Source organism: Alnus glutinosa, chromosome 7 (assembly GCF_958979055.1).
Source record: "Alnus glutinosa chromosome 7, dhAlnGlut1.1, whole genome shotgun sequence".
Classification (NCBI taxonomy): Eukaryota; Viridiplantae; Streptophyta; class Magnoliopsida; order Fagales; family Betulaceae; genus Alnus; species Alnus glutinosa.
This window is the reverse complement of record NC_084892.1, coordinates 20,047,240-20,062,680: the sequence shown is the minus strand read 5'-3', so window position 1 is coordinate 20,062,680 and position 15,441 is coordinate 20,047,240. Positions and strand designations below refer to the sequence as shown.

Below are 15,441 nucleotides of genomic sequence, written 5' to 3'. Positions count from 1 at the left end.
AGCATGCAACACACTAGTAGTGAGGTTTGTCAACTTTCCATTGATTCCAAGAGAACCTTTTTAGTTATAAAGTACTAGCCAGGTTGGCACTGTGGAGCTGCAAATTGAATGATTGGGTGCTTTGTATGAGTCAGTTGAAGGCAATCCTAATGAATGTCATAAAATAAAATAAATAAAGGTTCCCTCATGCTCCATGTGACCACCTAAACCTAGCAATAGCTTATTAGAGACAGAAGGGATGCTTTTTCTTTACTTAATTATGGAAGCAAATTAAGGAATAAGTATACAAGACAATCTGGTTATTGTCAAAAACCTTGTTGTCAATGTATAAAGTATGTTAAAATAATATCAAACAAGCAAAGATCTTTAGAGCATCGATTGATGCCTACTCCAAGCAAACAGTTAATGTTCCTAGGGAAATATAATATTAAGTAGCAATAAATATAGCTCTCTTAGTCCTGCACCACTACCATCAATTTTTTTGTTCCACCTAATCCACAAATGTCTTGAGATAATTGTGGTGTGAGTACACTTTAATTTGTGTCTCATATTAATAAAATATAAAGAAAATAGTAGTTAATATATTTAAGTGGACCCGAGCCCATTAGCTTAGGGTTTTGAATTTTAAAGAAGTAGGTGCTTTAATATGTATATTAACTTACTTTTGTTAGACTCAATAGATGTTTCTCTCCCCAAGAAATTGATATCAGGGTCATGATGAGCTTCCGTTGCTGTTACCAGTGTTTTGATTTGACACGTTTGGTTTGGTTCCGGTAAAAGAGCTCCAAGAGAGCGTTTGGTTTGACTATATATGGTAAACTTGTGTAAATAACTCACACATGAGGAGGAGTTGGGCCAACGTAAAAGAAATGATATCCTAATATGTATATTAATGCTCCGTTTGTTTCGGCGTAAAATGATTTCCAGAAAATGATTTCGGTATTTTACGGTGTTTGGTAGGGGCGAAAATAATGGTCAACGAAAATCATTTTCGGTTTGACCGTAAAACCTTCTTTAATTTTTGGAAAACGATTTACGGTTTTTAAAACCGTAAATCGTTTTCCAAAATTATATTCTTCGTCCTTACACGCACGTTTGATATCTGACTGTCCGAATCCGACAATAGTCGGTCGTTCGAAAATAGGCAGCACCGAAATCCGGCATCATCAAGTCACTGGAATAATGCCGGCGTCGGAATCCGACCACTGGAATACTGCCGGCTGCCGGAATACCGCCGGCCGCCGGAATCCGGCCCTGGACAGAAACTGGCCGGAATCCGGCCTGATCTGACCGGATCCGGCCACTGATCCGGTTGGATCTGGCCAAAATGGCCGGGATCCGGCCGGATATGACCGGATCCGGACACTGACCCGGCCGGATCTGGCCAAAATGGCCGGAATCCGGCCTGATCTGACCGGGCCCGGAGGTTTTCTGCCGGAATCCGGCAATTTTGGCCGGATCCGGCCATACATGTTCGCCGGATTCCGACGACGGCGACCGGTCGTTGCCGGATTCCGGCGACAGTTGCATTTTCACTTTTCGTAATTTTTTCGTGCGAACCAAACGCCGAAAAATATTTTCGAGAAAATAATTTCTTTTGAAATTGATTTCGTCGAAAATATTTTACGACGGAAACCATTTTACGTCGAAACAAACGGAGCATAACTTACTTTTGTTGGACTCCTAAGATGTTTCTCTTCCTAACAAATTGTATAGATCAAGAAATATGAAAGGGGAAGAAAAATGAGGTACGTAGTAAATTGTAATCCACTGTTATTTTCTTTAAGCATAGCCATTCATTCTTTGAAATGAAAAGCTCATTACAAAGGGGAAAATAAATTTCAACACTTTTTTTTCTGAGTCAAAAAGAAAAAAGTTTCAACACGTAAGTAACAGAGATATTCTCAAGTTACACACTTATGATGGTATTGATCACTATTTTGAGGTGTAATTTTTCTTTTTTCTTTTTTTCCCCTTGGATACCTTAAATTTCCTAGGTTTAATAACTCTAGAACTCAATGACAGATTGAATATTCTCATTTTGGATCAAACGGAAAAGATTCAAGAAGTGATTAAAGTTGCATATATTGATCAATATTCAGTTGATAAGGAATCTCAAGCATATAAAGATCAACAAATTACATATATAGTTGCATGTATAGAACAAATTTTGGGCATTCATATGGTAAAAATACTTTCTTTCTTTTTTCTAAGCAAATTGAGAAAGACTTAATTACCGGGATTCAAAATACTGAAAAAGGGGTGGACTTCTTAACAACAAACTCAAAATGGAAATATAGTGTAAAAAATACGACAAAAAAAAGTAGGAAATGAGCGGAAAAAAAAAATGGAAAAAAAGATACCAACCAAACCCCCCATAGCAAGCAACTGGAACGACACTAAAAATTATTGGCCATAAACATTTAGTGTTGGTTGCTTACTAGGCTTTTTGACTTTTGAAGTGATTCCACATCAGAAAAAACTACCAAATCTATCAATATTTCCGTCATTCCAGTACATGGGATAAGAGAAAAAAGACTAAAATGGCTTTTTTTTTTTTTTTTTCCTAAAAAAAAAAGAAAAGAAATTTCAAAAGGAGTGATTTGTAAGAAATTTTCTACAAATAACCATCTAAGAATGATGTGTGTCACTTAGCATGTGAGAAACACATATTTTTAATATCTGTAGAAATTCCTACAAACCAGTCTGTAAAAAATTTATATATATATATATATATATATTAAATAAAAACCAAAACACCAACTTTGAATGATTTTCGAGGACGAAACGTGCTTTTTAGAGTAATGCTATAAGAGGATCATATATATTTTTTTATGTCATTCCAAATGTCATGTGGTTTGAAAATTATTATTGAATCAAAATTCATTAATGATTATCTCAAATTTAATAGTAATTTTAAAAGTCACATCACATTTGGGAGGAAACAATGAAAACTCTACCTTATAGAATTACACTGTTTTTTAACATAAAGTTATTAAAAGATAAAATATATTTAATGTGATTTCATTGATTGATGCTGCATAACTTACCTTCATCAAATTCTAGATCTTTGAAAGTAGAAGTAAAATATTTGTTACCATGTCGGCGGGGGTTAACCAAATGAGTTGTGTTATTTAATTTGCATGCATTCATTTTATACACATAGTATACACACTCACAGTGGGTGTGTGACACATGCATGTAGGATCCACCCATTACGAGTAGGGCTAATGATTCTTGTACATCACTTTGATGTATATATGAGACACACATGCATGAGTTTCACACCTAATATGTCTTGGTGTACACTAGGTAATGTGCAAATAACACATCTCTTGTGAGTGTGTGTAGAATGTATGTACAAGATATGTGTATACAAATATCATTTTCCTAACCAAATAGAGGATCAAATAAAATCTTTCCTTTTGTAAATATTATTATTATCAAGTGACCTTGTGAAGGGAATGCCAAACTTATTATAAAAGGGAATATGATTAAAGTCATCCCTAAGATTTGGACTTGTATTAAATCGATTCCTAAGGTTAAAAAATTATCTTACAACTCATTCGTGTAAGCCTTTTGCATCAAATTAATCTTTTCATCCAATTCTGTTTTTCATTTTTTCTGAAGGAAGCTTTTTGTAAAATTATAATTTTATCCCTTGAATAAAAAATAAAAATAAAAAACATTTATATTAAAAAAAAAGAAAAGAAAAGAAAAGAAAAGTAGCATCCTCGTGGGTGGAGAAATGAGTGAAAGGAAACAAATAGTTGTCTTTCTCTTTCCTTTTTTATCTTTTGTTTCTTTGCCAAGTACATATTTCTCTTTTCACCAAACACGTGAATCTTCTAATATGGAGGCAGCCAAATGGAAATGGAAACTTCCTCGGACCCTCTTGATTCAAAATTATAAAGAGGCTATATTTAGAAAGGGGAATACTATACTGTTTTCAGAATCAAGATAATTGGATCCTTATTTATTTTATTAATTTTTTTAAGAAAATGACCTAACCTTTTTCTCTACCGTAAATTTATCCTTTTTTTTTTTTTTTTTTGAAAAAAAGAAACTTTACATTGATTTATTTTTCAATTTACTACTAAGCGACAAAATTACTGATCTAAACTTTTACATCAGATTGCTTTTTTAAATTAATGTGTTGATCAATATATAGATTTCTTTTTGTAGTCACACGAGATCATAGAGAATAATGATTCCATTGAATTTCAGTCGAATTTTAAACGAGCTTCTGTGGAGGTATATTTAAAGAATCTACCGATAGATCTTTAATCTAATAATTGCAGTTTTTAATATTTTTTCTTTTAGAACTTTAGTTTATAGTATTGACATGTTTGAAGATGAGAAGGTGGGGAAGTAGTAGTAGAAGATCAAGAGAGAATAAAGAAGCAAGGAGTGATGAGGGAAATCCGTGTAATTTCAGCAACAAAATCCACAAAAAAGAAATATACAAAGTATAAAATTGAAATTGATGCTTTACTTTGGGTGGTGACTGGGTACTGGCTAGTGCTGATGCTAGCTTTGGTTCTTACGTGCCCCTCACAACCCCTCCAATTAACTCCTCACGCCAAGAATCTTCCCCTAGCTAGCTCACAAATCCATTTGCTTCACGTACTCCACCTACTCTACCTTCTACCAAGAGGAAACCGGAAACCCGTCGAATATGGCCACCGTCCACCATTTATTTATTATACATTTCTCAATTTGTTTCCATCCATTATCTCACGTTGTAGCAAGGTGCCACCGCCTGTATCTGCCCTTGCTTCCAATTTCGGCTAACCTCTTTTATATATATATATATATATTACAATACTTTGATGTCACAGTTATAATCAATTCTTGATTTTTTTTTTAATCTTTTTTTATTGTGCTGATGTGATAGTGCCCGTATTCCATTGAATTTTTTGTTAAAAAAAACAAAAGTTTATACAGCTGATGAACACTAACACATCACCAAGAGAGATGGAGAGATGTAATATATAGCATTATTCTTTTTTCATTTTAGCAATAAATGATTCAAAAATTATTGTCACGTTAATATTGTAAAATAAAAATATAATTTTTAGCATAATTCATCCTAATATGATCAATTGGAAATTAAACTGGATATCGCTATATACATAATACATGTTAGTTTCTTGGTGTATATTGGTAAAAATCATAAAAATATATAGAAAGATAACAACTACAATATTGCTACGTCAATTATCTCCTTAAAAAAACCTATTAACGCTGATTTATTGTTAACGTTAGCCTTCTTCTCCAATTTTGCTCCTCTTTTATCCTGTGCTCTCTGCGCCTCACACCGCTCACCCTCCTTCCAGTCCTTCGTCTTTGAACTCTTTGGGGAGGAACAGTGGGAATCACCCAGCACCAACGGACAAGACTCAACGTTGCATTTGCCTGTCTTTATTAGTTAGTATTTGTATTTATTCAGTGTGTCATGAGCAGTGGTACAGAGAAAATAAAATTAACAGAAAAACAAATTTAAACAGTACTAACGATGTAGAATTAGTTTTGAAAGATTGGGATGATAATGCTCAAAGATTGACGTAAACGAGAAAGAAATTGAATAAATATATGTACTGAAAAGAAAGGCTTTTTTTCTGTACCTAATGGGTGAAGAAGAAGAAGAAGAAGAAGAAGAAGCAGAGCAGGGCAAAGCCTATTCCCACCAGAATGTGATTGGAGAAATTTAAGGGTGGTCTGGGAGGCGAAATGCAAAGTGGGTCTTTAAGATTTGAAGGGAATGTGGGCCGGAGTGCCTGGTTTAGCTGTTTCTAATAGCTTGGCTTCCATTACTGGTGGTCAAGAAGTGAGAAAGACAGGGACAAGCTCTGCTCTGTGCCTCTGTCTTTTCTTCCAATTCGAAGACGAAAAAGAGTGGTGAGGGGCAGAAAAACTACAGGAAAAAGAGGGGGGAAATTGGAACACTGACAAGCTCTGCTCTCTGACTATCCGTCCAAGTCGAAGACGAAGGAGAGAGTGTGGTGTGGGGGCGAAGAAAAAGCACATGAAAAAAAACAACAACAAAAAAAGGACAACGTTAAAATTGTGAGATAATTTACGTGGCAACATTATAATGGTTAGATTTTTATTATTATTATTATTTTAACGTGGCATTCTCCCATTTTTAGGCTACCTAATTGGAGGGGAGCCGATCCCTATTAAATTGTTGAATAATATATTAATTTGGCCATCCAGGAATATAGGTATTGATACAACTGTTGATTTTTTTTTTTTTTAAAAAAAAAAATTACAAAACTAGACTTCAACCCATTTACATAATTTTTTGTTTTTTTGTTTTTAATAAAAAAAGTCAATAGCTATGCCAATAGCTATGTCATGTGGTGATAAAATTAATATTATTTCTCAAACTCAAGGTGTATGAGCTCATACACCTTGAGTTTGAGAAATAATGAAGAAAAATAATAAATCTGACATTCTTTTTCTTTTTTTGTATTGAAGTTCTTTTTTCTTTTTTCTTTTTTTTTGATTGAAACAGTTGTGATTGAACATGGCCAACGGATCCATGGCCGGTGGAGGACGGAAGAAAATGGTAGCTAGAAATGACTGTGATGGTGCCTTGGGACAGTGGTAATGATGGTCGTAGACAACAACGATGATAATCGGTGACGACGTAGTTAATGGTCAATGACCAGAGATTATGGCTAGGAGTGGCCAATGGTAACATCGATGGAAGGTGGCCAAAGGACCACCGTGATAGCAATTGGTGGTCGGAAACATAGTGTGATGGCTTGCATTAAGGCGATGGCAGGATAATTGGGATGACAATAGGCCTTTGAAACTAGGCTGACAACGATCGCTAATTTGGCTAACTATAGGCCACATTGGACCAACTTTGGCGAAATTGGCCTAGGCTTGCAAGCCTAAGGAAATAAGCTTTGGTGCATGTAATGCATGACTACCGTTAAATAATTAAATGATTAAATCAATAATTTTTTTAGTTTATGTTTTTCAACATGGTATTGGACAAGATGTCCTGAGTTTGAATCATGTTTTCGTCATTTACTTCATATTTCAATTAAATATTTTATGTGTTAGGCCTCACCTATTAAGGGAAAGTTTGAATCCACACATGAGGAGGAGTGTTAGAATATAAATTAAATGATTAAATTTAATATCTTTTTCTATCAGCTTAAACTTTTAGGATAAATAGTAATTTAACATAGTATCGAAGACAGAGGTTATAAGTTCAAACCCTAACTCTGTAGTTCACATCCCATTTTAATTAAATATTCTTACTTCAATTTAAAATAATACTTTGAACTTACAAACCTACGTCCACTACTAAAAACGGATGATAGGACTATATGTGATTTATTGAATGACCTGGCTTAATAGTAGAGTGATAATGCCAGTCATATTTTGTTAGAATAATTTGTTCTATTTTATTGACCAGTAAAGAGAAGTTTAATTGTATTAAAAATAATAATAAAAAAGATGATGCCTGTGAAATGAACGAATAATATAAAAAATCACGTCATAATAATCGGATTATGATACTATTAATTTGATGCATGTGGAAAGGATATTACTATGATTGTAACACATGGCATGGATTAGATTACTATGAGCCGCTACTTGTTTGGATTAGAAAAATTCATCACGGAAGCTTTACCCTTGACGTACGTAACTAATTCCGCTGCTGCCGTCGTAATAATCATTTAATTTCGTGATTTGCAAAGCCCTAATGATTGGTGAGTAAGAGCAAAAGATGTGTTGGATCATATTGCCGGCGTGATTTTTGGGTTAAGAAGTGACCACTATATAATTAATTATTATTAAATATGGAGTGGGTGGGTCAACTCCACATGAACTCCTTTATTAACTAGTCCCTCACACAATTACATTACTTGAAGCCTTTCTATTACAAATTCCCTTCCTCACATTTTTCAACTTCTTGGTTATTATTAAATTGGTTAATCAAAATTAATTTTCCAAATTGGATTGTAAAAATTCTTCAAATTCAATCTATAAAAGTCCTTTGAGCATATAATAAAAGTGATAGCTACGAATTCATTTGAATAAAATGCTGCTCCTTAGCATTAGCCATGTGAAAAATATATGTAAAAGTACGTAATTTTAGAGTAATGTTATAAAGAGGATTAAAGTCTTTCTTCTATCTTATTAAATGTCACGTGACTTTTAAAAGTACTATTGAATATGTAATTCTGACATGTTTAGAAATATAAAACACTTTTAGAGACTGAATTATCCTCGTTAATTAGAAGCAAAAATAGTAGTTTATACAAAATAAACAAAGAAAGATGAGGAGAAAAAAGGAAGGGGAGAAGCGCAAATTATGTGGTTCCAGGCTTGCAAACCAATCCTCCAGAAAGGAATCGTTGGGAAAAAGTAACGGGTTTGCTTCAAAGCCAACCGAATCTCACTCGTTTCCTCGCCTCCTCATACTTGCATTGCATCTTTCTCTCTCTCTCTCTCTCTCTTTATATATATATATATATATATATAACTTCCAAGCTTGGAAAAACGCAAGACTGGCAAACCAAATTCACGGCTACTGTTCACGGGGGCGGCTTTTTTGGTTCTTTCTACTTCGAACCCTCTCACATCATTCGCTATAATAACTCCCACTCTCTTCCATTTCCTTCCTGGCCTCCATCTCCCTCTCTCTCTCTCTCTCTCTCTCTCTCTCTCTGAAACTCTTCTGATCAGCTATAGAAGAAGATCGTAGACGATGATGAAATCCCAAGAAGAAGTTATGGGGTGTAAGGATCTCACACAAATAATCAAAGGCAAACGCACGAAGCGTCAAAGGCTACCGTCGCCGCTCCGGCTAGCCATGGCTTCCAGCTCATCTAGTGATGGCGGAGAGGCGTCAGCAACCACCTCAGCCGAATTCATAGAGAGCAGGGAAGAAGAGGAGGACATGGCCAACTGTTTGATTCTCTTGGCTCGAGGCGGCCACGGCCGGAAAGCCTCCGAGCCGGTGGCTTCAGCCAGTAATAAGGCGGCAGGGTTATACGCGTACGAGTGCAAGACGTGTAACCGGTGCTTCCCTTCGTTCCAAGCGCTCGGCGGGCACAGAGCTAGTCACAAGAAACCCAAGGCTAATACGGAAGAGAAGATCAAAGCGGTGGCGTTTGTTGATGATCAAGAACAGGTTCTTGATCAGTTTAACAACACAAGCACAAGCACAAGCACAACCCTTTCTTTGCAAATAGCAAATAGGGTTATTTACAGTAGTAATAACAAATCCAAGGTTCATGAGTGTTCGATATGTGGCGCTGAATTCTCGTCCGGCCAAGCCTTGGGGGGGCATATGAGGCGGCACAGAACGTTTGTGAGCACTACTACTACTTCTGCCGATCATCAGTCCCAAGAAGCTAAGAAACAAAGAAATATTCTGCAGTTGGACCTGAATCTTCCAGCCCCAGAAGATGATCATCATCACCGAGAATCCAAATTTCCCTTCGTCTCTAAAGAACAAGTCCTCGTCTTCTCGGCCTCTCCTTTGGTGGATTGCCATTACTAGTCCATAAATTTTTTTATGGATTCATCCAACCCACAACCAAAGTGAACTATTGACATTACTTTTAGTATTCATGATGTTGTTTATAATTGTTCATTCTTTAAATTCTTTAATTTGATGTTCATGTTGATGATATACTTGAAATTCAATTCTTTGGGTTCATCTGGCAGTTGATCTGATCCCCCACCTTTTTCTTTGTTTTCTGGCACTTGTTGTTCATTAATTCTCTAGTTAGTGTGATCAGAAGCATATGAGAAAATTGATAGGGAGAACCCCAAGGGGTGGGCCGGACCGGCCCTCATACCTCATGAAGCCTGAGGTTAATGGTTGATCAAGTTTGATAGATTCGCTATATGAAACAAGAAGTTCTAGTCTGAAGGGATAATATCAACCACTTGACGTCCATCCGATGCATCTACTATGTTTATTTCGTATCCTTCATTTTCTTTTTGTATAATTTTGCTTGCTATACCTGCTACTAGTGTAGCATTATGAACATTATTATTACTCTTGCTACCGTCGGGATAAATCTGACCCATTTCCCTGTTTCTGCCTGCATATATGGAATATTTTAAGTACTGAATATCTTTCTTAGTAGCGGGGTCTAGGAAAAGAATAAGAAAGACGACTTCGCTATATTTCTAACCAAGAATTAAACAAACCTATCACAAAAATATATATATATTTTTTTTATTAGGGTGATAGTTCTTAAAAAAGTCTTTACGTGAACCGTGTGTAGAGAGTATTTTGCACGGTATCTCGGAGATCTAGTTGGGGCAAAGCCGGGTTATTTAAAAAAAAAAAAAAATGATAGAGAGGGAGAGAGAGAGAGAGTGTAGGGAGAGCAAAGGAGGGGAGGGCTTGGCTTGGCATGAGTTTCCAACCACCAAAACCAGAACCGAAAGTGGTGGATTAGGTTCCTTGTTTTCGTTTGAAGAAAGCTAAAGCGAAAGCTGTGTCTGTCTCTGTCTGTTTCATTAAACTGACAGAAAAAGAAAAACGAACGGATGGCAAGCAATGCAAGTAGCTTAACTGCCCTTCTTTTGTGCATTCGCTTTTACATTTATATATAGAAAGTGAAATACCAGACGCATTTATTAAACTATCCAATTCAATGGCCATTACTATACGTTGAGTATTAACGTTCTTACTTCTTTTTAGCTAGCTTGATTCTCATTGAGTACTCCTTTATAGAATGGATTAATTTGTGTTTGTTAATTATATGTGTCATAAAGTTGGAGATGACGGCAGAATTCAGCATGCATGGTAAGAAGATAGATAGATAGATGGAAGAGGACAGAAGAAGCTACCTAGCTAGTGTTTGATTTGTCTTCTTCTTCTTTCACTTTCTAAGCAATTTCTTGCTCTAACAGATCAGAGAGAGACAGAGAGAGAGAGATGTGTTTGTTAATATGTGCACATTTGGTGGATGTTGAAAAACCCACGCATGTGAGAGCTAGGCCACTTTGCGTGAGACATGCAAATACATGAGAGAGAGAGAGAGAGAGAGAGAGAGAGAGAGAGAGAGATGATTGACATTAATTAGCACATGAATGGTGGTTACACTGCTTCAAAGAAAAGCTTAAAAAAACTGGATAATTCAAAGGCTCACGATCGAAACGGTACTTACATTCAATGTTGTTTTTAGTTGTTTAATTGACCAACAACTTTTTTCTTCTTCAACTAATTAATATATAAATAACAGCATATATATACTTTTGGTGTCTTTCCGCGAAAGTGCATGCTTTGGTGCTATCTAGCTAATAGCTAGGGAGCCGATAAATGATTATTGTTACTAATTAATTATCTTTCTTCTTGCATGTCTTGCTAATCAAAGAATTATCCTAATTAATTACTTTTTTTTAAAAATAAAAAAAAAAGAAAGAATTGTCCTAATTCTATCTAACCGTACGTATTGATGTGGGAGGCGTGTAAGGTAAATGTCGTACGAAAAGAACAAAAAAAAAAAGAAAAGAACAAAAAAAGTACAATTTAAAAGAGTACGATTTAAAAATATACGATTTGAAAAAGTTGTTTTTAAAAATGTAGTTAAACATTTGGCAAAATCGTATCTTGCCAAATTCCTGTGGCAAGATATACAATTTGAAAAAGTTGTAAGGGACTGATTTCCGGTGAAAACAGGGGTGTGACTTCCGGAGGGTCAAACCTAAATCCCGGTGGTTTGGAGGAGCGATTTTCAGCGAGTAACGTGACTATCGTCGGCGTCTCTCTCTGGCAACGAGCAACTCTTTTTTTTTTTTGATATCTATATATATATATTAAATTTAGTATCTTGCAAAAGTGTTTATCACGTTACTAATTGTTGTAACGTGCAAAAAATGAAAAGTTACTATTTAGTAACTTGCAACACTTTTGCGCATTGCAAAAAATTTAGTAACGCGCAAAAGTTTTGCAGGTTACTAAATAGTAACCTGGTGAGACTTTTCACGTTACTAAAATTATTTTAGTAACCGAAGGTTTAGTAACCTGAGCATCACGTTACTAAAGTAAGGTTACTACACGTTAGTAACTTGCTTAAGAGTTTTACATGTTACTAAAGTAAGGTTACTAAAATTGAAATTTTTTGTTGTGTCATCTCCCCCCCTCTCTCCTCTTTAGGGTTTTGGAAATTCCCACCAATAAGTTGTTATTGACGTGAAGATTATCTCCCTAAATTTGTTGGGACCAGACACATGGTGTGAGAAATGTTGTTATTAACTGAGTTGGCCAAGGGAGAATCATCTGCTAGGCGTCAAACTTGAGCACGAGCACACTCGAGTCTTGGATGGCCGTTTGGGCACTGGGTCAGCAGATCTTTTGGGCTCTTTAGTGGGTGGCCATAGGGAGCCGTCGGTAATTAGGCCCTCTAGTAGTCCTCCAACTCTGTTAAGCCATTGGTTTGATAATCATTCATGGAAATTTTGCCTGGAGGGCCACTAATAAAAACTAAGAGCCCATCGGTAACCGGGCCCTCCAGTAGTTTTCCAATTCTCTTGAGCAATTGAGTTGATAATATCTCATGAAAAATTTGTCTGGAGGGTCACTAATAAAAACTAGGAGCCTATCGGTAACTAGGCCCTCTAGTAGTTTTCCAATTTTAATTCTCTTGACTTATTGAGCTGATAATCGTCCATGAAAATTTTGTTTGGAGGGCCAATAATAAAAGCTGAGAGCCTGTCATTTTTTGGGTTCTTCACTAGACATTTTGACGAAGGAGAGGAAGTGAGGTCGGCGGTGCTTGGCGGTGGTGGGTAGTGGGGTGGGCGGTGGCTAAGGTCCAAATTGGAAATAGAAGAGTTTTGTGATGCCTTGAATAGTAATCTTGTGTTTATGTGTTTATTTGATTTGGTGTAATACGTTGATGTTTCCTTTCCTTATTGAAGGGCACAAAGACCTTGGTTTGTGCCAAAACCACATAGAAGTTATTCTCGTTTGATAATAGTTTTGAAAAGTATTTTTTTAGTTTTGGTTTGGGAAAAAAAATGTTTTAATGTGTTATAAAGGTGGGAAGTGTGGGTCCGTAAAATATTTTTGTGTTTAGAATTGTTTAGTAATGATTTTGAGAAAAATTTGTTTTAAAAACCAAAAAAGGGTTTCCAAAACCATTACCAAATGAGGTTTAACTGAAGCTCAACCTCTCTACCTAGAGCTTTTATTTTTATATATGCAATTAGATCATAAACAAATTCATTTTAAACTGTTAGAATTTAGATGTATATATACATATGGGAAAAAAGTGATATTGGAATCTTGGTTATAACTTTGCATAACAAAAATCAGTATTTGGCTTAAGTGTTATAAAAAAAACTACAGCATCTATGTTGTATCTATGCTGTAGTTTTTGAAGTATCTAGATTTAATTTCACATTCTCTCTCTTTCTCATGGAACACTTGAAATTAAATCTGCATTAAAAAAACTACACCATAATTGCTGTAGTTTTTTTTTTTTTTTATTTTGGCTCCTAAGCCTAATCCCAAAAACCATTGTAATTTGTTGATGATTATTGTTGAAGTTGCCTCTAAGTTCAACTATGGTATAACTAGTTTCTTCATCAAACCAATGAACCAATTGGGGATGGGCATCAACTCCCACATATTGTATGTTGGCTGTCTTCAACAGTACTTGAATTGATGGTTGTTAGAAGTTGGAGATAGCGCCCTGAACTAACCAATAACTTTAGGTTGTTTAAATCGATTCAACACAATTGGCTATCCCTTGGTTGGATAAAATGTCTAGTAGAAGGAATGATGCAATTAGGGCTTCAAACGGTAACATACTAGGAGGAGGTGGAGGTGATGGCAATGGTCGACAGTGATGGTGGCAACAATGGTTGCTAGGATTGGCGTAGTAAAGGAAGAGAGGATTGGTTGTATATTATATATTATTTTAGGTCTTCAAATTTTATTAAATGAGAGAAAATGTGAGCTAACTCATTTAGAGATGAGCCGCTGCCACTATATTTACTCCTACACTAAAACCTAAAGGACAAATGACATTTGTCTCAACGAGATAACCACAGGATAAATGTCACAAAAATTTGCCGATCTAAAAATATTCGTTGCATTTGATAACCCAATTTCACCCTGCTTTTTTGCTTTACTTTTGTCTAATTCCCCTAAAAAAATCAAGACTCCTAATTTATCGTGTGTGTGTGTAATCAAGTGTGCAACAAAATATCTAAATGCAGAATTTAAAGAAGACAGATATTTTGTTAACAAAGTGAAAACTCAATTAAGAGAAAAACCACTCAGGGGTAGCCAAACCCAGGAATTCCACTATTCAGAAGACAAAGCCAGTAACAAAGCAGTAACACTCGTATACCCCGATGCAGCGATCGTATCTTGCACTTTGACGTGTACCTATACACGAACGCTTCCCAACCAGGTCCACTGCTTGAAGGGGTTTTACTTCACACGATCAAGTCACACACTAGACAACTCTTAGAAAGCTAGCAGATCTTCACAATTTTTACCTAAACACCCTATCTAAGCTCAAGAGAATTCAATACTGAATTCTGTAAATAATACATGCCTAAAGGCCTCTATTTATAAGCTTTAGAAGACCTAAATCGAGTTTGATTTGAATTTCTTTAGGCGGTGTCTGGACGGTGAACTGTGCAACTGCCTTTCCATAATACGCTTCACGCGTTTTCATATTAAGGTCGCGTTCGGACGGTGTTGCCTTAGCATTTGAACGGTTGCAAGCTGTCTTTCCCGATTTGTGTATGCAAATGAAATTTGGATTCTTCTTGAACATTGAAGAGTGTCCAGACGGTGTTGCCCTGACGTTCAGATGGATGCACACTGAGCTGTCAGAATCTTCTTGACACAAGAGGGCGTCCGGATACTTCACTGGACTGTCCAAACGAGAACAAGGGATTCGACTTTTACTGAGTTAAAAACTTCGCAAAATCTTCCTGGAACTCTGAAATTGCCTTTTTGAAGCTTGCGACACTGAAACTTGTCATGATAAGGCCCTTTCCATATTAGAGAAATAAACTCTGAATATTTGAAGACTCTGAAATAATACGGCATCTTTGTTAAAGCAGTAACTTACAATATAGTGTTTTTGTCAACAGAATGTAGCCAATAAACTAACATCCCCGTCGTTTTGTGCAGTTACTTTTTGCGGAAATGAATTCGAGTCATGGGAAAATGGAAAAAGGGTTTTCTAAAGATTGGCTAAATCAAGGCCAATTGTTGTCTTTTTTCTATGTTTTCGGGGTTTGATGTTTCATAGCGTAATAGATAGCTGATGTTAGTGGCGGAGTTAGGATTTAGGTTTTGGGGGGGTCATAATTAAAAAATAAAGTTGAACAAAAATCAATTAAAGAATATAACTAACGAAATAAATAAACAATTCAACACTATTTAATTATTGTTTGAAACATATAAATGTAACTTACAAT

At 35.8% G+C, this 15,441-nt stretch overlaps 1 protein-coding gene across 1 annotated transcript; it reads left to right on the top strand.

The window, feature by feature from the left end:
• Window positions 1-8,518: 8,518 nt before the first annotated feature.
• On the top strand, window positions 8,519-9,694 carry LOC133872988 (zinc finger protein ZAT5-like). Its single transcript, XM_062310685.1, has one exon. It carries the CDS (start codon window positions 8,738-8,740, stop codon window positions 9,533-9,535), a length of 798 nt encoding a protein of 265 aa, XP_062166669.1. The 5' UTR covers window positions 8,519-8,737; the 3' UTR covers window positions 9,536-9,694.
• Window positions 9,695-15,441: the final 5,747 nt, after the last annotated feature.